Source organism: Camelus bactrianus, chromosome 18 (assembly GCF_048773025.1).
Source record: "Camelus bactrianus isolate YW-2024 breed Bactrian camel chromosome 18, ASM4877302v1, whole genome shotgun sequence".
Lineage (NCBI taxonomy): Eukaryota > Metazoa > Chordata > Mammalia > Artiodactyla > Camelidae > Camelus > Camelus bactrianus.
The window spans coordinates 4,270,552-4,292,522 of NC_133556.1; the positions used below are offsets into that span (position 1 = coordinate 4,270,552).

At 42.0% G+C, this 21,971-nt stretch overlaps 1 protein-coding gene across 1 annotated transcript in view; it reads right to left on the minus strand.

Annotated features, from left to right (window-relative positions):
* The window catches only part of USP42 (ubiquitin specific peptidase 42), a 31,677-nt gene extending 18,794 nt beyond the window's left edge, over positions 1-12,883 (minus strand). The window contains exons 1-4 of the mRNA XM_074345620.1: positions 12,725-12,883; positions 8,359-8,608; positions 6,080-6,280; positions 319-429 (exon numbers count right to left, since the gene is read on the minus strand). Coding sequence (XP_074201721.1) covers positions 319-429; positions 6,080-6,280; positions 8,359-8,599 — 553 coding nt within the window. The 5' untranslated portion in view covers positions 8,600-8,608; positions 12,725-12,883. The remainder of the gene's footprint in view (positions 1-318; positions 430-6,079; positions 6,281-8,358; positions 8,609-12,724) is intronic.
* Positions 12,884-21,971: the final 9,088 nt, after the last annotated feature.

Consider the following 21,971-nt stretch of genomic DNA (forward strand, 5'->3'; position numbering starts at 1 on the left):
TATTCAGCAATCTAAAGACCTGGGAAAGATATTATAAAATTTATCAATGATTTTATTAACAAATTGAGTTAAAATTTTTTTTTATTTGTTTACATGAAACTGAATACTGTCTACTATACTGTTACCTTTTACTTAGGTTTCAAAATGTGTTTACACAGTAAGTGATTCACAATAAACTTGTTACTAATTAAAAACACATCTATATATGATAAAATGTCTGTTTGCTATAACACGTAAGGAGCTCATCATTCACAAGTTAGGCCATGATGACCAATTAGCTAATAAGCATGAAGATAAACTACTACAGAGGATACTTACGTCGCATCTCATTAATGACAAACATCGGTTTGATAACATCCCCAGGATTACTGAGTGCCTGGGTGATATGTGCTTGCATTGTACACATCATACAAAATCCTTCTGCATGACCTGGAAGATAACAGATGATAATATCCTCCAAGTTAGCAAAGTATGACTCTATATACACATCAAGGGATATTATAATAAGGGGAACACTCTTGAAATAAAAATACAGCTACTCTGTATCATGTATTGAGCTATACATACTTTTATTCATTTTCACTTAATTCTCCGGCAAACCTAAGTGATAAGTATATATTGGCTCTATTTGACAGAAAAGGAAACGGAGGCTCAGAGAGTTAGAAATCTGCCTAACGTCGAACAGTGCTTGAGAGAGGCAGACATGTAGCTGGACTCAAATTATACTCTTCTAATTTCAAAGTCTGTAGTCTTAACTACATGTCCTACATGCTGGAGAAATTAAGTTTTTTGTTTTTGTTTTTTTTTACACTGCCATTTGGTTCAAACAGTAAAAGAATGTCTCTGATACCAGATGTTCAAAAAACCTCTCTGTAAGCATTCTGGATTTGTGGGCCAAGTACAGTGATCTCTGTTGCATACTCTTCTTCTTTTCCACAATTTTTAAAAAATATAAAAACCACTCTTAGCTCATGACTAAATGGTGCTACTGGCATCTACTAGGTAGAGGCCAATAACGCTGCTCAACATCCTAGAGAAAGCGCAAGACAGCCCTTAAACAACTAATCACCTGGTCCCAAATATCAATTACACAAAAGTTGGGAGACAATGCCTTAAACTAAAGGCTGCCTAGAACTGCCTTGTAAAGCTTTACAAGCCTCAAGAAGTCCAGGCTATTTCCATTCAATTAACATAACTGTGTCCCAGAACAAAGCTCAACAATATTTATAGAAATGAAAAGAAAATCCAGCACCCAACAACGTAAAATTCTAATCGAAGTACAAAACATGCAAAACTGCAGAAATGACCAATAACCAGGAGAAAATAAACAGACATGGATCCAGAAATGACACAGATATCAGACTCAAAAACAAGGACATTAAAAAATGTTCAAGGAGGTAGAAAAAAAGCAAGAGCATGTTAAGGAGACACATGGAAACAGATCCAAATCTACTTTACAGATGAAAAGTAGAACCTCTATCACTATATGTGGGACCTTAAAAAATGACACAAATGAACCTATTTACAAAACAGGAACAGACTCACAGACATAGAAAACAAACTTATGGTTACCGGGGGGAAGGAGGGGAAGGAGGGATAAATCAGGAGTTTGGGATTTGCAGATACACACTACTACATATAAAACAGGTGAAAAACAAGGTCCTGCTTTTAGCACAGGGAACTATATTCAATATCCTGTAATGGCCTATAATGATAAAGAATATGAAAAGGAATATATATATATATACACACACACACACACACACACACACACATATATATATATACACACACACATATATATATATCACTATACTGTACATCAGAAACTAACACAACACTGTATATCAACTATATACTTCAATTAAAAATTTCTTTGAAAAGTAACTGAAAAAAAAAAAAAAGAAAGAAAAGTAGAATCTCTGAGATGAAAAACACACCAGGCAGGATTAATAACAGATTAGAAACAAAAGAGAAAAGATTAGTGAACTTGAAGACTCAGCAGTAGAAGTTATCTATAATGAAACACACATACACAAACAAAACACAACTCAAAATAATAACAAAAAAATAAGCGTATCAGTGAGCTGTGGGATTATTTCAAGTTGTCCCTAACATATATGTAACTGAAGTTCAAAGGTGAAGGAACAAAACAAATATTTCAAGAAATAATGACTGAAGGAACAGCACAAGGGATTTTTTAGAGGGAACAGTTTTGCGTCCTGACTGAGGTGGCAGTTTCCGTGAATCAATACATGCATTAACATCCGTGGAACTGCACACCAAAGAAGTCTATGTTAATTATAAAAGGTTTTTAGTTTGCTTCTTTTTGGTAGGGGGTAGGTAATTAGGTTTCTTTATTTCTAGAGGAGGTACTGGGGATTGAACCCAAGACTTCATGCATGCTAAGCATCCTCTCTACCACTTGAGCTACACTCTCCCTCTAAAGTTTTTTTTAATGACTGAAAACTATACAACTTTGAAACAATAAATTTGCAGATTTAACAACCTCAACAAACCCCAAACAGAAGAAACATAAAGAGAACTACAAAAAGGACCAGTCAGTAAAGCTGCTTAAAGCAATGACAAAAAGAAAATTTTTAAAGCAACTGGAAATTTAAAATTATGTACACAGGAACAAAGGTAAAATTGACAACAGACTTCTTGTCAGAAACAATGCAAGACAAAGACAGTGGAATAACATCTTTCAAGTATTAAAAGAAAATGGTGGTAAAGGTCATCTATGAAAGATCTATAGCTACCATCACACTTAAAGAGTGAATGATTTCCCCCCAAGGTCAAGAAAGAAACATGGGTGTCTACTCTCATCACATCTACTCAACACTGTAATGAAGGTCCTAGCCAGTGCATTACAGCAGTAATAAGAAATAAGGAGCATACAGACTGGAAACGAAGAAGTAAAATTTTCCTTATTCACAGACCACATGATCATCTCTATATAAAATCTTAAGGAATCTTTTTTTTAAAAACATTACTAGAATTAATGAGTTTAACAAAGTTGCAGGATATAAGATCAATATGCAAAAATCAATTGCATTTCTATATTCTAGCAATAAATAAAAACTAAAATTCAAAAACATTACCATTTATAAGTTTCAAAAATATGAAATACTTAGAGACAAATCTGATCTAAAAAAATGTGCACATTATACTTGTGCACTGAGAACTATGTAACACTGCTAAGAAGAATTCAAGATAACCCAGAGAAAAGAGAGGTAAATACCTTGTTTGTGGGTCGGAAGACAATACTCTTTAGATATCAATTCATCCCAAACTGATTTACAGATCAAAAAATTCCTAATCAAATCCCAGGAAACTTTTTTGTAGAAACTGACAAATTGATACCAAAATTCATTTGGAAATGAGAAGGATCAAGAATGGCCAAAACAACTTTGAAAAAGGAGAACACAGTTGGAGGATTACAGAAAACAAAGTTGGAATTCCCTGATTTCAAAATTTTTAAATATACAGTGATCAAGACACTGTGATATGGTATCAAGGTAGACAGTGGGTCAGCATAACAGAACACAGTCCAGAAATAGATCCAAAAGTATATGGTCAATTGATTTTTGACAAAGATACAAAAGCAACTCAGTGGAGAAAGGACTATCTTTTGAACAAACAGTGCTGGAGCGACTGGATATTCATATTGAAAAACATGAATTTCATTCCGTTCTTCTCACCGCACACAAAAACTAGCTCAAAATGGATCACCGACTTAAATATAAAAGCTAAAAGTATAAAACTGCTAAAAGAAAATACAGAGAAAATCTTGCAACCTTTGGTTAGGCAAAGACTTCTTAATATAACACACTAAAGCACAACTGACAAAAAGGAAAAATAAAAGTAGAATTCTTTGAAACTAAAAGCATGCTCTTTGAGACAGTGTGAAGAGACTGTTTTCTCCAGACTGGGAAATAACATTTGCAAATTATATGTCTGATAAAGGACTTCTGTCCAGAATACATAAAGAACTCTCCAAACTCAACAATAAGAAAACTACCCAATTTTAAATCAGGCAAAAGATATGAACTAGTACTTAAGCAAAGCAAATATACAACTACATGGACAATCAATCACATGGAAAGATGTTCAACATATTACTCATTAGGGAAATGCAAATTAAAACCACAGTAAGATAGTAGTATACTATGTACCTATTAGAGCAACTAAAATTGGAAAGACTGACACACCAAGTATGAGGGGAAATATGGAGCAAATGGAACTTCCATACACTGCTGGTGGGTATGTAAGATATCACAATCTCTTTAGGAGACAGTTTGAAAGTATCTAAAAGTTAAGCACATGCATATTATAAGCACATGCATCGCTCCTAGATATTGACCTACAAGAAATGAAAATATGTCCTTATAAAGACTAGTTTCCACATGTCCAAAGCAGCTTAATTTGTGATGGCCCAAAACAGGGAACAACCCAAATGTCCATCAATAGGTGAATGGAAAGACAAACCATGGTACGTCCATTCATACGATACCACTCAGCAATGAAAATTAACTATTGATACATGCACATCATGGAATAATGCTGAAATAGCTGTGCTGACTGAAAGAAGCCAGGCAATATAAAAACATAAACCATGTACTTCCATCTATATGACATTCTAGAAAATACAGACTAATCTATAGTAAGCAGGACGCACAACAATAGTGGTTGCCTGGGATGGAGAGGGTAAGGGACAGGAAGCATGGAAGGGACTGAAATCAAAGCAGCACTAAAATCTTCAGGGAGGTGATGCATATGTTCACGATGTTAATTGTGGTGATAGCTTCATGGGTGTATACAAGTGTCAAAATGCATCAAACTGCATATTTTAAGTATGTGCAATTTATTGTTTATCAAAAATACCTCAATAAACAGGGAAAACAGAGAGAGAAAGCTACCAATATCATAAAAGACAGGCACTTAATTCTGGACACCCAGAGTGTCTGCATGTCTGTCTGGTCCTCTCTCTGGCTGTCCAGGTGCCAGTGCTGGGTGTTCATCCAACATACCCTACCTTCATTAAGCACAAAAGTGATAGGAAAACTGTCTGTGGGGAATGAATTATAGACTTAAAAAGGAAGAAAATGAGGGCCAACAGAATGTTCACTCTGTAATTTAAAACATCTTGGCATAACAAACACTTCTAGGCAGTGAGATTATAGGTGATTTTCCTTTGGTTTTTTTTTAAATTTTTCTGTACTTTCCAAATTCTTTACAAGCATTATTTTGCTCTTTGTAGGGGAAAAAAGTTTTAAAAGAACTAGTTTAAATTCTCCATTAAGTAAAGAACTATTCAAAAAGAAACCAAGGGGCTTTTTTTTTTTTTGCCCTCATAATTAAGGACTAGCATCTAAACACACACACACACACACACACACACACACACACACACACACGTAGATTATTCATTTATAAAGGGTGAAGGGAATTTACAATATATGTGGAAGGTCAAAAATCTCAAAAACCGGGCATGTTCTAAATCCTGAATTTTGCAGCTGACCATCGAGTTAGCTGGCTTTCACCTAGTTGAAGTTGTAACATGTTTTAAACAATTTCCTGCCCTTTGGGTTGAAAACTGAGCACTCACATGCTAAGGGGAAAGTCCTGTATGAATCTCCAGGAGGTCAGGGGCAGTGATGAGAGGCTCCTCTCCACTAAAGTTTGAAGCCTGTGAATGAATCAAGCCTTCCAACACAGGACAGATGCCAGGAGGAGGGGATACCTAATCCTGCTTGTCCCCAGCTGCTGGTGGCAGACATTTATGTCACATCTTTCAGCAAACTGTAGAAAGTCGGCAGGGGGTTCAGAAATTCCAAATGCTGATAAAATATGTTTCTTTTTAAATAATTTCACACATTAAATTATGTGCAAAAAGTTTTTTATGCAACCTGAACACAAATCTTCAGTCTTCTTCCATGGTTTCTAAAAGAAGAAATCCACTTCGTAGTAATCATAAAATTCTTTGCTTAATTCTTCACTTTCATTTCGGAGAAAAAAATTAAAGTAGGTTAGCAGACCACAACACTACACACAGGACACAACACAGAACACTTACATGTCTTGGAGTGTTCGTGTGATAGCATGTAATTGGCGAGAGGTGGTGTGTAAGTTAAACACTGCAGTGCTGCGTTGGCAAAACAGGTATTGCCCAAATTCTGGAGTCCGGCTCCTACTCTATGAGTTTGTTGCCACTTAAGACAAATTTTCTCAGAAGGGAAAAGAACTTTTTGTGGAGGAGCAATGCCATCACCTAGGACTAGAAAAATAAAGAAATATTTTAAAAGAAAGCTTCACACTCTTCTGGAGTTACGTAAATAGTAATAATACATCAAACCTGAATCAGATCAAGATTCTTATTACCAGCTAATCAGAAATATGTGGGAGAAAGGGACATTTTAAAAGAAAGAATTCAGGACATGAGAAACTCTAAATGATTTGGTTTCTTTAATAAATAAATTGCAAGGACAAAGAAGGGGGGGAAGGCGGTATTTAACAGATTAAAGAAAGATATCCACTAAAAGTAAAGTATAAAACTAGTTCGGAGGTTGATTTCAACAGCCAACTCTTAAAAAAAAAAACAACTATATAACAATCAGGGAAATCTGAATATTGACTGGACTTTTAGTATGAAGACATTTTAATTTTTAGAAACGAACTCTTTAGATACACACACAAAAATATTTATAGATGAAATATAGTCTTGGATTTGCTTTAAGATGATGGGGAGTGGGGAGAGGAGAAAGTGGGTGGAGGTATAATTGGCCAGGAATTGATAAACATCAAAGTTGACTGAAGGGGGCATGAGTGTTCATTGTAATTCCTGTTTTGTATCTACTTAAACTTTCTCATTAAAAAAGTTTTTAAAATAAACAACAACACAATCAAGAGAAAGTGCAGGCAAGCCTATACTCCCTGTGACTTTTGTTACAGATGCTTATACTCAGTGCCACCACCAGCACTGACTGTCATCACTTACTGAGTCCTCACTGGGTGTGGGAGTCTCGACTTTAGAGGCTGGTAGTGATGTCATCCCAACTTTACCATCAAGCAAACAGGCTGCTGGGCACCACTGTACACACTCATTAGTATACTATACATGGTCTAAGAACTTTTTATCTATTTTTAAGGCTTATAAACAGATTGCTAATGTTAATTATGCTAATAAAACTCAGGTGAAGCTCAAAAACAACCTATTTAGGAAAGGTCAAAATCAACCACAGCAAGACTGTTTTTCCAAAGTTTGCCAGTTCCTCAGTGCTATCAGGGACTGAGATGCACAAGAAATAGTTCTGTATTTTAATGGAGACATTAGTGAATGTTCATGTATGCAAAAAGGCATGCTCCAGCTTGGTGAAGAACAAAGAGCGAAAGTAGGAAAAGAGAAATGAGTCTTCAGAGAGGGGGACGAGGGCCCCAAAAGGGCCAAGTGGGGTGCTCTAAGCGAAATCTTAAGGGAGGAGCCCCTGCACCTGGCGGGAGTCTGGAGTCTGTGAGATGTCCGTGGGAAAGTGCTGCTTGTAAAGTTTGTTAAACCTCTATGTACAACACTCAGTTAAGCTGTTTGTTTTGTGATATAACCTTTCCCCTAACCCAAAACACCTTCAGCAAGCCATACCACCCACCCCCACATCACAGTATCATACTAAGAGCCTAAAACAATATAAGGGTCAAATTACTCTCAGTAGAGTAACATTCTGAGTAGGAACTGATTTCCTTTCTTAAATTTCAAAGCTTCAAAATCCAAAAGTCTTAGGAGTACCAACTAAAGTGTAAATGTCTTACTTATCTGGATGAGTTTTAACAAATGTAACCACATTTATACGGTTTTAACAAATGTAAGTAACGTTTACACTATCTGTTCTCTTTCAAAGAGTTTTATCACTACAGATGATTTTAGCTAGCAAAAAAAAAAAAAAAAAAAAACAACAACAACAAAGTTGGGTAGAGTCCACTTGTCAAAAGGCAACTACTTTTTAAAACATCTGCAAATTTTTAAAGGTTAGACATTAACTTAGGGAACTGCAGTTAATTGACAAGTTAATGAAGTATCTGTCCATCTCAATTCTCACCAAGATAAAGTCTACCCTTCAAAAAATTAGGAATGAAAGAAATGACAAACTCCTAGTAACTAAAAATGATCTTACCCTGTTATGATATGTATGTTAAACATGAACAAACAGCAGAGGAAAACGAAGCCCGTCATGTAACGTAACTCTGGGGCCACTCAGATGGCAACACGTCTTGCAAAATAAGCCCCTCTCGGAAACTACCAACCCATTGACAGCATTTATACAGGAGATTCTGGGAGTGATTCTGTCTTTTAAAAAGTGGTACCTTGATCCTTTTGTGGCGACGGTTTTGACTTTTCAGGTACAGATGAATTTGAATAAACTACAGCACCAGGTACTGGTCCTAAGGAAAGTGTGTGAGTTGAAACATCATTTAACGAAGACACAGCACCCCAGCTGGCAGAACCTGCATCCATGTCTCCAGGTGAGACTGCCTCAGAACTGCCAGGCTGATTCTGATAGGCTGATGGGTCTGAAGATTCAGAAGCTTTGTCAACTATGGTCATTGTTCAACTCTGTAAAAGATGAAAAGCATATATCTGTTTCATAAGGTGAGAAAAGTAATCTACTTATTCCACCATTAGATCTTGGAAAATTATCCTAGCCATTTTTAATTATTTTCAAACAAATCACCCCAATATAAAAGCAATGATGCTTTAAAACTTTGTAATAATTTCCTTGGGATGTTTACCATTGTGCTAATCTGAACATGTCAACAATTTTTAATCATAAAATCTTCAATGAAGTGTTTGATTAGATCTTGTCATTCCATTTCATGCCCTCTAAAAATCTGATGCTTCGGTTTATAATCAGGTACCTTAATTTCCAATTCTATACATTCACAAAATAGCTGTATTTTTTCTCTCTATTGCTTAAACCTAGAATGTGAAATGCTCTAATACATCTGGCTCAACTTTCAATTCATATATAATTCCTCAGGGAAAAGTTCCAACTACATAAAGAGAAAATCTAGCTTTAATTTTGATCTTAAAGTTCAAAATAACATTATTTGAAATACATAACTTTTTTACTTAAGTATAGGAAGTCACCTATACTTTGAAACATACATTTTTCTGAAAAGGCTCATTTATTTGGTATATATGACTTTTTTAAATGAAGCTCATAAGGCATTACTGACATCAAACTTGAACACAAATACATGTTATAAAAACAATTATAATTTTCTCTCTGAACCTTATTAAAATCTTAGGGCTATCACTAATTGAGCATTTTCTGTGTGCTGGGCACTGTGTTAATCACTGAATATACATTAACTTACTTAGTTTTCCTAATGACCTATGAGAGATTGGGCAGAATCCACAGGGTCTATAGAACGTAACAACTATAATCTGAACTAGTCAGCAACTGGGAATAGGCACCAGGGCCAACACTCCCAGCTGCGATTCCTTCTGGCTCTACCAACCCCATCAAGACAGAACTTCAGGAATGTTTCTGAACTGCCCGTCAGCAGCCCAGGCTAGCACACCACTGCTCCGCAGACGGCCTTCCAGGTGTGCCCCACTGCCCCGCACAACACCCCGACGCCCAGACTTAGCGCAGCCAGCCACACGCTCCTCTCCTGCCTGCCGTCACTGGGCTCCGCACACGCTGTTCTTTTTTACCTAACTCTCTTCCATCCTTCTGTCTCCAGCCAGTTAACACTTCCACTTCTCACTTTAGAATTTATTTCCTCTGGGACCCTTTCCTTGCCAACCCTCTCCCCCAAGACTGGGTTCGAACCCCTCCTGGGGGCTCCCAGGGCACCCCGTGCCGATTTCTATGGCAGCACTCCGGCACCTGCTCCACAGCAGCTTGCCTGCTGCTCTCCATCACGTTCTTGCTCTATGCCCCGAGCTGGCACAACGAAGAATGAAAGCTTTTCATACACGTGTGGAGCAAATGAATGAATTCTGAAGAAAGGAAGTAACTAGTGTTTGCTTTTAGCACCAGTTTGCACTGACCAATTTCTATAAAGTATCTCACTTAATTCTTAAAAACTCTTAAGCATGAATGGCCTTTAAAACTTGTTTTTAAAAAATACTCAATACGGTGAAATAAATACCCACAAATATGCCACCTCAACAGATGCACTGTCTGCACACAGTAAGATTTTTTTTTTAAATCTTCGATTTTGTTGTGCTTTTAAATTAAGGCATGATTAACATCCCTCCAAAATTACAACCCCAAGAAAATATTTTGGAATTTTATATAGAAACAGAAATGAAGATTTAATTAGATTCTTTTTTAATAAAAAGAAAACCTAAATTGAAATTTTAAGTCAATCTAAGTAAGATACGAGACCTTCAGGAAGAAAGCTTAAATCATGCTATCCAAATAAAGTTTACACTTTTCTCATCTAACAGTCAAAAGAAATTATGAAACAGTGTGGAGGCAAGAGTAAGAAAACAAGAGAGGAGGAGGGGGAGAAACAGAAGAAGGAAGAAGAAGAAAGCCAAAACAGAGTACTAAGGAAAGATCAATCTAGCCTTATTTACAGTAACATTAAGTGTCAAAAACCTTGATTTTCCTGGGATAAACATCCCTTCAGGACAATCATTAACAAAGACCAAATAAAACTATTTTACTTGCTCCAATTGCCTATTTGGGGAAGGAAAAAAAACCCAATTCTTAAAAAAAAAATTAAGGAAAACATACAATTCAGTCATTAATAATCATACAGCATTATAATTTGGGAAAACCAAAACCATCCATTCTTCCTCATATGGCTATTCAGCCAATGAATTCTTACCCTGACACCACCAAGTATTAAACTAAACTCCATCTGCTTCAGAGAAAACCCTTCTAGAAGCCAAACAATGTGTGTAGGGCTCAGGATTCAGACAGTTACATGTTTACTCTCAGTAAAGCTTCTAAAACATTACTGTTACACATCTCAGGACTTTTAAGCAACTACTTCAATGAAAAGTTTAAAAATTCTCTCAACATTATCTGATGATAGATATACAAAAAGTTACAAAAGCATGTTTGAAAACAACAGGACAAGAAACAAGGCTGGATGTGTCTGGAGGAATGAGACAAACTGACTTTCCAAGTGTTTCCTTTGACTTGTTTAAGTACAATGTTTTACTCGAAAGCCTTAAAAGTCTCAGTCCCTTATACGGTTATTTCCCCTTTGTGGTGACCAAACGCTAGAATGCATTATTCTTTCCCGTTTATAAAAGAATAAGCATATCGCTAAACACTATGGTACTCCACATGCACTGTAGTAATAATATCAATACATGCAAAAAGAAACAGTTAAACTCTGCTTAATAAACAATGTAACTCACTTTCCTGTTGCCTTTCCATTTTACGCGAAAACACACTAGCTTTAAAAAGACACAACCTTGATTTTAAGCATTTTTAAGTAAACAAATCGATGTGCTTTTAAACTTTTACAAACCAAACTCTGCAGACTAAATTCAATGATCTGGAAAAGAAAGTGAAACTGATCCTAAATAAAAACAAATAAGTGAAACTGATTATTTCTACCACCTATGCGCTTTGAATGAAAAATACAGTCAAAAGAACAGAATTATGTTCAAGATGTACAACTTAAAAAATGTGGAGACTCCACTAGAATAAACCTAAAATACTGCTGTTACCTTGAAAAAGAGAAGTTAAGTAGTTTTTCACCCAGCTTTACTGTTATTTGAGTGTATTTACTTTAACCAACATGTTTTCTCATAAACAAGTAAGCCCTAAGTCCACCCTGAATATAAAAGAGCTATTCAACAAAAGTAATCTCAACTGCATTCATTATAGCGAGGTTAAAGTCTTAGATTGTAAAACTTCCGTCCCGTCAAATTTCCATCTCAAACATCTGAAACTGATCTCCCTCTCCCACCAACCACCCCCTCCAGGTAAGCTGGCTCTTCCTGCCCCGAAGATAAAGAACGGGACCAGAGCGCACACGCTTTCGGGACGCAGCGCCGGGCCGGCCGGCCGGCCCCTCCTCTCCCCGCGAGGGTGCCCGCTCCGCCCGGCGGCCGGCGTGGGGAACTCGGACACTCGGCGGCGAAGCCAGGTGGACGGCCCCGCGAGGGCGGCCCGGCGCCGCTGGCGGCCCGGGTGGGAAAGTTTGTCTCTCTCGGGGGCGGAGTGGGGGCGGGGAGGCGAGTCCGGGGCTTGGAGGGGCGCTCGGGGGCGGGAGGTGGCAGCCACGCGGGGGGCGGCGGGCGGCCCAGGGACGGCCGGCTGCGCGGTCGGCGGCCGCACACGCCCACCCCGGGCAGACCCGTGCCGGCCTGGCCGCCCCGGAGCAGCCCGCCGGGCCCGGCCCACGGGCCGAGGGGGCGGGCTGGGCCGGGTGGGGGTGGGAGGGCAGTGTCCATGGCAACCAGGGGGGGTCCGGCCTCCCCGCGCAGCCCCGCTCTCCCGGAGCCGGGCCGCCGCGGCCGACGCCCCCTCCACAGCGGCCTGGGCCAGCCGGCGGTGGCGGCGCTGCCACCGGCGCGGCGGGGTCCCGGGCGGCCCGCCGCTGCGGAGGGGGCGGCGGGCGAGGGGCCACGCCAGCCGCCGGCGGGCCGCGCCGGCTGAGGAGCGGCCGGGCCAGCGGCGGCCGAGGCGAGAGGGGCGCTCCGCGGGCCCCACGCCGGCCAGCGGCGGGCGGGAAGGAGGCGGGAGCTTACCTGACCCGGCTCGGCGCTCGCTCCATCCCCCTCGGCCGCCGCCGCCGCCGCCGCACACAGCCCAGCCGCCCGGCGGGGGACAATGACGTGCCTCCATCCGGGCACCGCCGCCGCCGCCTCCGGGTCAGCGCCGCGCCCGCAGCGCCCCGCCGGGCCGCCAGGGGGCGCGCCGAGGCCGCGCCCGCACGCGCCGCCGCCCAGGGGCCGTCGCACAGGAGGCGCGGCGCGCAGCTAACGGGCCGGGCGAGCGCGGGAGGGGCCGTCGCCACACCGCCGCGGGCGCAGGCTGGCGCGCGTCACTGGAGCGCCGGTCGGCTGCGGAAGGAGCGCGCTGATTGGCGGAGCCGAGCCGCGCGGCGCGGACGGGTGAGGTCCTTCCCCCAGCGGTCGGTCGGCGGGAGCCCGGCGGGAGAGGAGAGGGGCGGCCCTGGGCAGCCCTGCGGTGTCCGCGCCCGGTCCGGCCCGCGCCGGTGCACGGCCCACGCGGGACACCTGGGCCCCCTAAGCGGACACGGCTCCGGAGGACGTCCCTCGGCCTAGCGACCCGGCGGTGCGCCAGCGCGCCATCAGACTTCGCCGACTCCTGTGTTACTGGAAGCGGAGAATTTTCCACCTGGCTCCAGAAAAGGCAGCCCCCCGCCCACCCCGTCACGATTGCATCTCACATCCGAGCATTGCGCACTCTTTCGGGGCAACGAGGCCAGCTCTTGCTCCCCAGTGCCAGATCCATACTTGCAGCCGCTTATTGGATGTCTCCACCGGGAGGTCGAACAGAGAACGAACGGATTCATCGTGGCATCTCCCCTCCACCACGACCCTGCTCCTCCCTCTAAGGTCCCCTGCTTTGACTAGGGATATGGCGCCCTCCCTCCTCAGTGGACCTAACCCCTTAACACCAAGTCACACCCAGCTGGCCTACCCCGGGGCTGTAATCCCCAACCTCCCCGAGGCAACCTTCCTTCTCGCCACTCGCTTGCCCGCAGTCTCCTTTCTGGTGCTCCTGTTCCAATCTCTCCATTCCCTTTCAACCTTCACACTGTGACCAGGATGATCTTTCAAAAACAAAGATCAGGTGTTGCTCCCCTCCTACGAGCACTTTGGCCGCTTTCTTGGCCGCTAGAAAAGTCACAACTCCTTCATTTGGCATTGAAGGCCCCCAGTTTCCTTTTCTCTTTTGTGGCCCAGCCATAATCGCCTTTTTCCTACAAGCACCCCACTCCTACGTCTACTTACAGCAGTCTGCCGCTTCTTCCTTGAAGCCCTGTTTGATCCTCCATCAGATCTTACTGCTCCCCTGGAGACTGCCTGTATCTTTGAACTTTAGCACTAATTTCACTATTATGGCAAGAAATCACCGAAGTGATAGAATGTCAGTTGTAAGTTTGGAGCAGGACACTCAACTATTTTCAGGAAACAAAAAAGGAAAAGGTGAATTCCAAACCTCCAGAATTTCAGTACCCACTTTTGGGATTAACACCACGATTTACTTCCTGATGAAAGGTTATGAAATTTCACCTTCACGGTTCTGGTAGCACTATTAAGAGATTTGCTAGAACAGCACAGCCATAGGGATGGGCTCAGTAATTTGCTTGCCTTTTCCAAATGACTTTCAGGTGATTAAATACAGAATGAGAAGGAACTGAAGAGCCACATGCTTGATATTCACCTGAGCTTTGTCGTTATTTGAAAATGCTTCCTTTGAAAGTCATATTAGATATGTGGCTTCTAATTTCATTTTCCATTTCACATTGTATTGACAAACTGCCCCTGCAGTCAGCCTCTTAATACAGTAGAGCAGGAAAAAGGATTTTTTAAAAAACCCTTTGGCATTCTCTACCTAGAAAAGGCTTTGAGGGGGCGGGGGGCTAGGGGGTTGTTATGTGGCACTCTCCACCCTCCTTCAAGCCTTGAAAGCAAATGTAGAGGCTCTTTAAAGAATTTGTGTCACTTACTGTATCAAACTAATGATATAGATGGAGAAGTTAACAAAGCATATCAGGAAGTCCCTGCCTTCAAACAGCTGGGTCTTTAGCTGTAGCCCTCAGAAACTCGTTTTCCTCCAGACCAAAGCTTAGTCCAAAGTGAACACTTTTTGGAGAAGATTTCACTCGGCCTCGGTTCTTGCAAACTAAGGGACCAAAACAAATTACTTAGCCAGTTGCCTTTACCAAGACTGTCTTACCGTCTTTGTGCTAGAGGTAGACTGACTTCAAGTCCCCCACCTCCCAGTCCAGGTGATAACATGATCAAAAAGCAAAAGGTCACGAATATGTGTATGTACATGCATGGCTGGGGCATTGTGCTGTACACCAGAAACTGACACATTGCAACTGACTGTACTTCCATTTAAATATGTATATATATACATATATATGCAATAAAATCCAAAACTATTTTTAGAAAAAGCAAAAGGTGTCAAAGAGGGATAAATTAGATTTTCCAAGGACCTTCAGACAGTCTGTAGAGGGCGCTGTTGATGTCCCATCTTGATCTCCTTTACAGGCTAATGCTGGCGTTCCCCTCCTAGCTGCTCTAAGGGTTAGCCGCTAATAAACCCACAGCTGCCCCCTTCTGACAACTGTTCTTGGCTCATGGGGGCCTGCCTCCCCCTTCTATCCGACGCCAATGGCTCAGTGACGTGGGGTCTCAGAAAGACTTTGCCTTAGGTTGGGACAGGTCTTGTGGTGCAGTTCACACTCCAGAGCCAGTGGGGTGAGCAGGAAGCTCATCTCCCACTGACACTACATCCTTGCCTAACTCCTTTCCTTCCGTTCCCTTTCTCCCCAGAACACTTCCTCCATGTACCCCCTGCATCTGAATTGTCTCAAGCCCTGCTTCTAAGTAGTCCGGCTTAAGATAGTTGGTACTAGGAATGGTCCTAAGAAGCCAAGTCTAAGGATAGGATTCCAGGTGGTAGGTGGGAAGCTGATAGCTGTGCGATGGTGAAGGCTCCCCGTTAGGGAAACTGGATGTGAGACAGATGGGGGTGTGCCAAGGGGGAAATAGTAATTTTTAAAACTGAAATTGGGTGGCCACTGATGTTCTAAAGAGGGAAAATGACTGCCTCTGGGCAATCAGTCATCAATATAAAGCAAAGCCAGAGAGGCTGTTAGCCGCCTGTTGTAACTGTCAACTGCAGTCACAGGGCAGACCATTCCGAGGACCAGGCTCAGGTTCCCTCAAAAGGAGCTGAACTTTAGAAATGGTCAGCTCCTCAGCCGTGATCAGTCTCCAACACCATAGTCAGGGCTCTGATAAGGAAGGAGTGGGACCCCAAGAATAGGGATGAGAACCTAACAGCTGTAGAACCTCAGACTCTTGTGAGCCTTGGGGCCTGTAGGAGTGGCCCACTCACTCCCCAGCCTGAAGACTATGCAGAAGCTTCAAATGAGGCAGGTGCCCTCCAAGATGTGCATTCTCCAGGATCTGCCCCATGACCCCCTCTGGCCACTAGACCTGTCACTAAGATCAGGGCTCAGTGTGGCCTGCCTGGGGAGGTGTTACAGGCTTGCTGAGGGAGGAATGGAATTGCATGTTGAAGTAGCTACAGGACCAGGCTAATATACACTAGCGGGAACTTTAAATACACCTAAAAATGGATCCCAAGTGGGCTGGATCGAGGGGTGGGGCGATAAGGAAGAGTGTGTAGATACGGGAGCACCCTCTCATAATATAGATCTAACACTTTGTCAAGCATCCTAAGTGGACTGGGTCTGATACACTGTATGGATGGTACTTGGCAAGAGAAGTGAGTCAAATTAAATGAAGTCAAGATGCTATGACTTCCATGGTAGACAGTGGAGGAAAGGATCAGTAGGCTTGACAAAGTGAACCTGTTAAAATGGATGCTACCAGCTGAATATATTCTGTAAGAAGACCTGGAAGACACTCAGTTTACCAAGGCCATGGCGGGTGGGGTACCATCAGCTTTGTTGAGAAACTCAGTGACACCCAGTGGTGGTTGTCATTTGTAGGCCAGGGCCAACAATAGGAGACGCTGTTACAGAACTGGGCTCTCCAGTAGTAAGGGGCAGGGGTGTGTGTGGAGAGGGGATAGGATCCTGGAGGCTGGGTGGCAGCACTTACCCATCAGAAGCAAGGTGGGCATGGTTGCTGCAGTGGGAAGCAGAGTCAGAATGACAGACAGGGACACCTGACTTGCAGGGATCCATGGAGATGGCTGATAGAACGCAGGACAAGATAGAAGGAAGGTCAACAAAGGAAAATACACGTAATCAAAAAACATATTTGTATACATGTAAAATCTGGATGTGCAGAAGACTGAGGTCAGTGTCCCAGTGGAAAGTCACAATCACCTGCCCAATTTCCCCACCTGAGCCAGTTCTCAGCTCCAAAACATCCACTCAGTAAAAGAGAAGCCAGATCCACAGCAAATGTACAGTGAGTCTCCAAATCCTCCTCCAAAGAGACCTCTGACTATTTCATTTACTTGGGTAACCACATACTGGAAAAGAGGAATACTCAGATATTTCCATGCTGTTGAATACAGAGTCCAAGTTAATGCAGACCGATGGGGACTTAGAGTACCCACAGACGTCCTCTTTGCTAAGGGAGCAAGAATATATGGGGTCAAGCAATTTGTTGAGTCCTGACCTAGGTCCATCTGTAAGTCCATTGGGGCCACAGTGGTCATTTCCCTGGTTTCCAGACAGTCATACTTCGTAGTCCTTGACTTGTAGAGTAAGAGCTATTGAAGGAAAAAACACACACACACACACATGGAAACCCTCGAAACTGCCCTCTCCGTCCAAGAGAGTAACTCTCAGGGGGAAATGGCTGGGAGTAGTGCCACCCTCAGAGCTGTAGAGGATGCAGGGCTCCTGGTCTCCAGCATGGGCCCATTTAGTCACCAGCCTGAACCCTGCAAAACTGGCTGATGGACCATGGAGGATGACAATGGATGACTGCAACCAACAAGGGCTCATCTAACACCAGGTTAATTCTACCACCACCCACTCCATCCGTTGGAGTTCTTTTATTCTCACAACAGAATGGAGGTGTACTTAGAATCAATCCTTGCTCTGAGCGCCTCTGAGCAAACATAAACCAGGTCCTTTACCTCCTGTAGATTTTACTCATAATCACTATGAACAAAGAAGAAATAATATAAACATACACAAAAAAGGATTAGTCACAACGCATATTCCAAAGAAGTACCTACCATATTTTTTTGAATGGAAAGAAAGAGGAAAGGAAAGAAAAAACAAGAAAAAGTGTACCTACCTTTCACTATTAGAGAACTCAGACAACACCATCAATAGACATGTCCCTGCTGCCTGGTCTGAGACGCAGTCACCAGCAAGTGCTGTTTGGAGATGGACAGACCAGGTGTAAGTTCTAGCTCAAGCTATTGTTTATTAGTTCAGTTCTTTGAGTCTTGCTTTGGACTCTCATGAAATGAAAGTTACCAAAGTTATCAAAGCTAACTTTATCCTTATGAATAATTAGCACCCCTTTCCCCCGACCCAAGTCACTAAAGCCCAAAAGTGCAAAGGCGGCTATATTTGATTTTCTGAGGACCACTGAAGGAAATCTGAGACCTTGCTCAACAAATCTTACACCCAATTTATCTAGGTGATGGATCCCAAGTCATTCCTTTATGTATTGCTAAAATACTCATTCAGAACCCAGAATGAGCCACGCATTGGAGGTACCATACCTACTTTCCAGAGACCATTTTGTTTGGAACACAGAGTTCTGCATAATTACCTCCCATGGTGACAGTACTACAAATGAGGAGGGGAAAGCTTAGGAGGCAGTAGGCACGGTTAACCTGAAGGAGACAGCATTCAGAAGTTTTACAAAGGTGGTAACGCTTAACATGGGTCCTTGAGAATTAAGTAAAATATTTTCCAGGAAAATAAGGGATAAGAAAGGGATGGCTTCAGAGTGAGATAGAAAGTATTCTGTCCTTTTCCATTTTTTGGAAACATTTGGGAAGGATTGGTGTGAATTCTGTAAATATTTGGTAGAATTTAGCGGTGAGATCCGATACCATCTCCAGTCAGATATTGTCAGAATTTAGTTAAATTGTAGGACATCCAGCTGGTGTCACACAATTTCTTGTTATGGAGAGAAAAAAAAAAAACCCACACAGCTGGTATCAGAAGTGTGAGTGTGAGGACAGTGTGAGAGTAAAGGAGAAACATAGGAGAAGTGTGTTTCTTTCTCTGCTTACTATTCATTTCTTTTTGTCCTGGGAATGGATCATACTTTCTTGAGTCTTTGCATGCTTCATAATTTTCCATTGAGAATTGGATATTTTACATTTTATGTTAAAAAAAAAAAAGGAAAGAAAAAACATCCCCTAGTTCTTTGCACGCTAGCTATGTACAGGGCATTCCTTCAACACTTAGCCAGGCCATCTGCAACTCCGCCTTAACCATCACTTTCTGCTTATGCAGAGTCTAAAGACCAGCTAGACGTCCCAGGTCTTTTCTCAGCATGCATCCCCAGTATATGTGGGAGTTTTTCAAAGCCTTTCCCCCAAAGTTTCTCACTCCCCAGCTTTTCCTCCCCATCTTTTAGCATGTCTACTGTTTGTCTCCACTGTTATTTTTGGCCCCAGGCAGGACTGGCTGGTTCATTTGGCTTCAGGTAGCCATAGACGATTTTTCCACCCTGAAAGAGCTCTGGGTTAGGCAAAACAAAGGTTAGGGTTCCCTGTATCTTTCAGGGAACCCATAGGCAAGTAAAATAGACCAACAGAATTCCTTCAGATCAAAGTCTGCTCTACTCCTGGACTAGATGCCCACACTGGGTACATCTTGTTATCTTGAAGATCTCTGCTACACTGGGAAGGAAGGGATAGTTAAAAGTAAGGTAAGTCTAAGTTAAAATGCCAGAGTCTTCTCCCAGCCTGTTCCAGTGACTGTTTTCATCGTTAAGCATTTGCTCAGTTGCTGAAGACCTTTGAGTATCTTCCAGAGTTTTGATAAGGTTGATTCTGACAGCTTTTGCCAGGATTTTCAGTGTTGGAATCAGCCCCTAGAGATCCTTACTCTACCATTTTTGCTGACATCACTCTTAAGACTTTTTTTCTTTTAATGTCAGTTCTGTTTGGGCATAATATAGAAGTGATGTTACACATGGAGAATACAAGAAACATGGTCATTGGGGGTGGGGGGCTTCAGAGAATTCCAAGAGCACTAATCACCAGTCTCTTGGTTCTTCTAATACCCCACTTTCTTTGAAAAAGGGTGTAAACTATATACCAAGGTGACTTTGTCATCCATACAGATGTTGAAATTGAGTGTGATAATTTTAATTGAGGAGTAAGATGGCTAAAACAGAGTCAGGGACTACAGCCTTCCCATGAACATAAGGGAACGAAAGTCAGAAGACAGAGAAAAGGGCAGTGATGTATCACAATATAAGGGGTTTTTTTTTAGGGGGGTTGGTAATTAGGTTTATTGATTCATTTATTTAATGGAGGTACTGGGGATTGAACCCAGGACCTTGTACATGCTAAGCACATGCTCTCCCACTGAGCTATACCCCTCCCCCAACATAAGGTTTCAAATGAAGGAGGAGAAATAGTCATGAAAACATGGTCACTAAGAAATAAGGATTTAGCTGGCTGGTGATCATACAAAGAAAGATAAAACATCCTAAGTTTAAAATAATTTCTGTCTATTAAGAAACATAACCATAATGTGTGTTATTACCATAAAGATTAATGTGGTTTTTGTTTTTTGGACCAATGTAAAAAAAAAAAAACAAAAATAAAAACAAGACGAGGGAGAGAATCAATATAATCAATGGAAACCCAATTGGACTATAAAAGGTTGGCTGATTAAAAGAGATATGTTCGTAGAGTCAACTGATCTCAAAGTATTAACAACAGCAACTTAGAAAATGTTATAAGCAGTGACTCATCACAGTGGATGAAACAAAACAGCAAATAATAAACAATAAACTGAAATAACTTGTAGGACTTATAGGAAGAATGTGATCAAACATCACCCAGGGACACTTGCTAAATGCGGAGTTATAATGCAATATTGAACAGGTATCATGTGTCCCCAAATTAGATTGCAACTGTGATGAAATTGATCCCAAGGGGATTCTTTCTAGAACATAATAAATTGCTTACAGGGTAAACGTACAATACCTTTTAATTAAGTTACACATGTAATGTCATGAATCCCAAGAGAATTCTTTCTGGAAATTAGTAAAAATGTTTTAAATGCTCTCTAGGCAATAAACACATTAAGCTATAAGGACAGCTGTGAACATCGACCATCTTCCTCTCCAAACAGTTCACTCTTTCATTCACTCATTTTCCATTGAGTGCCCACTGATCGTAAGAGGGTATGCATGACATAGAGAAAAATCAATAAGAGACAGATAAACAGAGTTTGTACTGATGGGATTTCCACTACGTTTGTACAGGGAGGAGATCTGGAGGAAGAAGAATTGGATTCAAAAAAGTAGCATCTACAATGAAGTGTGCCGAGTGCTATGGAAGGGGGTGGACACAACTGCTATGAAGTGCAGTGTGGGAGACACTAACATAATGGGGTGAAGAGAAAGCTGTGAGGGGACTGTTCTGGGTTAAACTGTGTCCCCTCCCAAAAAAGATAAGTTGGTGTCCTCACTCCCACTACCTAGGAATATGACCTTATTTGGAGACAGGGTCATTATAGAGGTAACCCAGTTAAAATGAGGTCCTTAAATTGGTCCTTGATCCAATAACAGGTGTCCTTATAAAGACCAGGAAATCTGGACACAGACACAGACTGCACACACAGGGAGAATGCCATGTGCAGAGGAAGGCAGAGGCTGGAGTGATGCTTCCAAAAGCACAGAACACCAAAGATTGCCAACAAACCACCATACAGGAGAGAGGCATGGAACAGATACTCCCTTACACCCCTCAGAAGGAACCAATCCTGCTGACACCTTGATCTTGGATGTTCAGCCTCCAGAACTGTAAGAAAATTCATTTCTGTTGTTTAAGCCACCCAGTTGGTGGTACTTTGTTATGGCAGTTCTAGCAGACTAACAAGGGGAGGGAGATAGTATGTTATGTATAAATGCAACAAGTTACATTTCATTATAGACTTGCTAAGTAACAGGAAGTCAGGTGAAGGGGGGGCAGAGGCAGGGGAGTGTTCTGGACAGGAGGAATCAGATCCGCATTTATTAACCATGTGTTCTTATTTTCTGCACTTTCTGATGCTTTGACATCTTAAAAAGCTTGCTGGCCAGGTGAGACTACCCC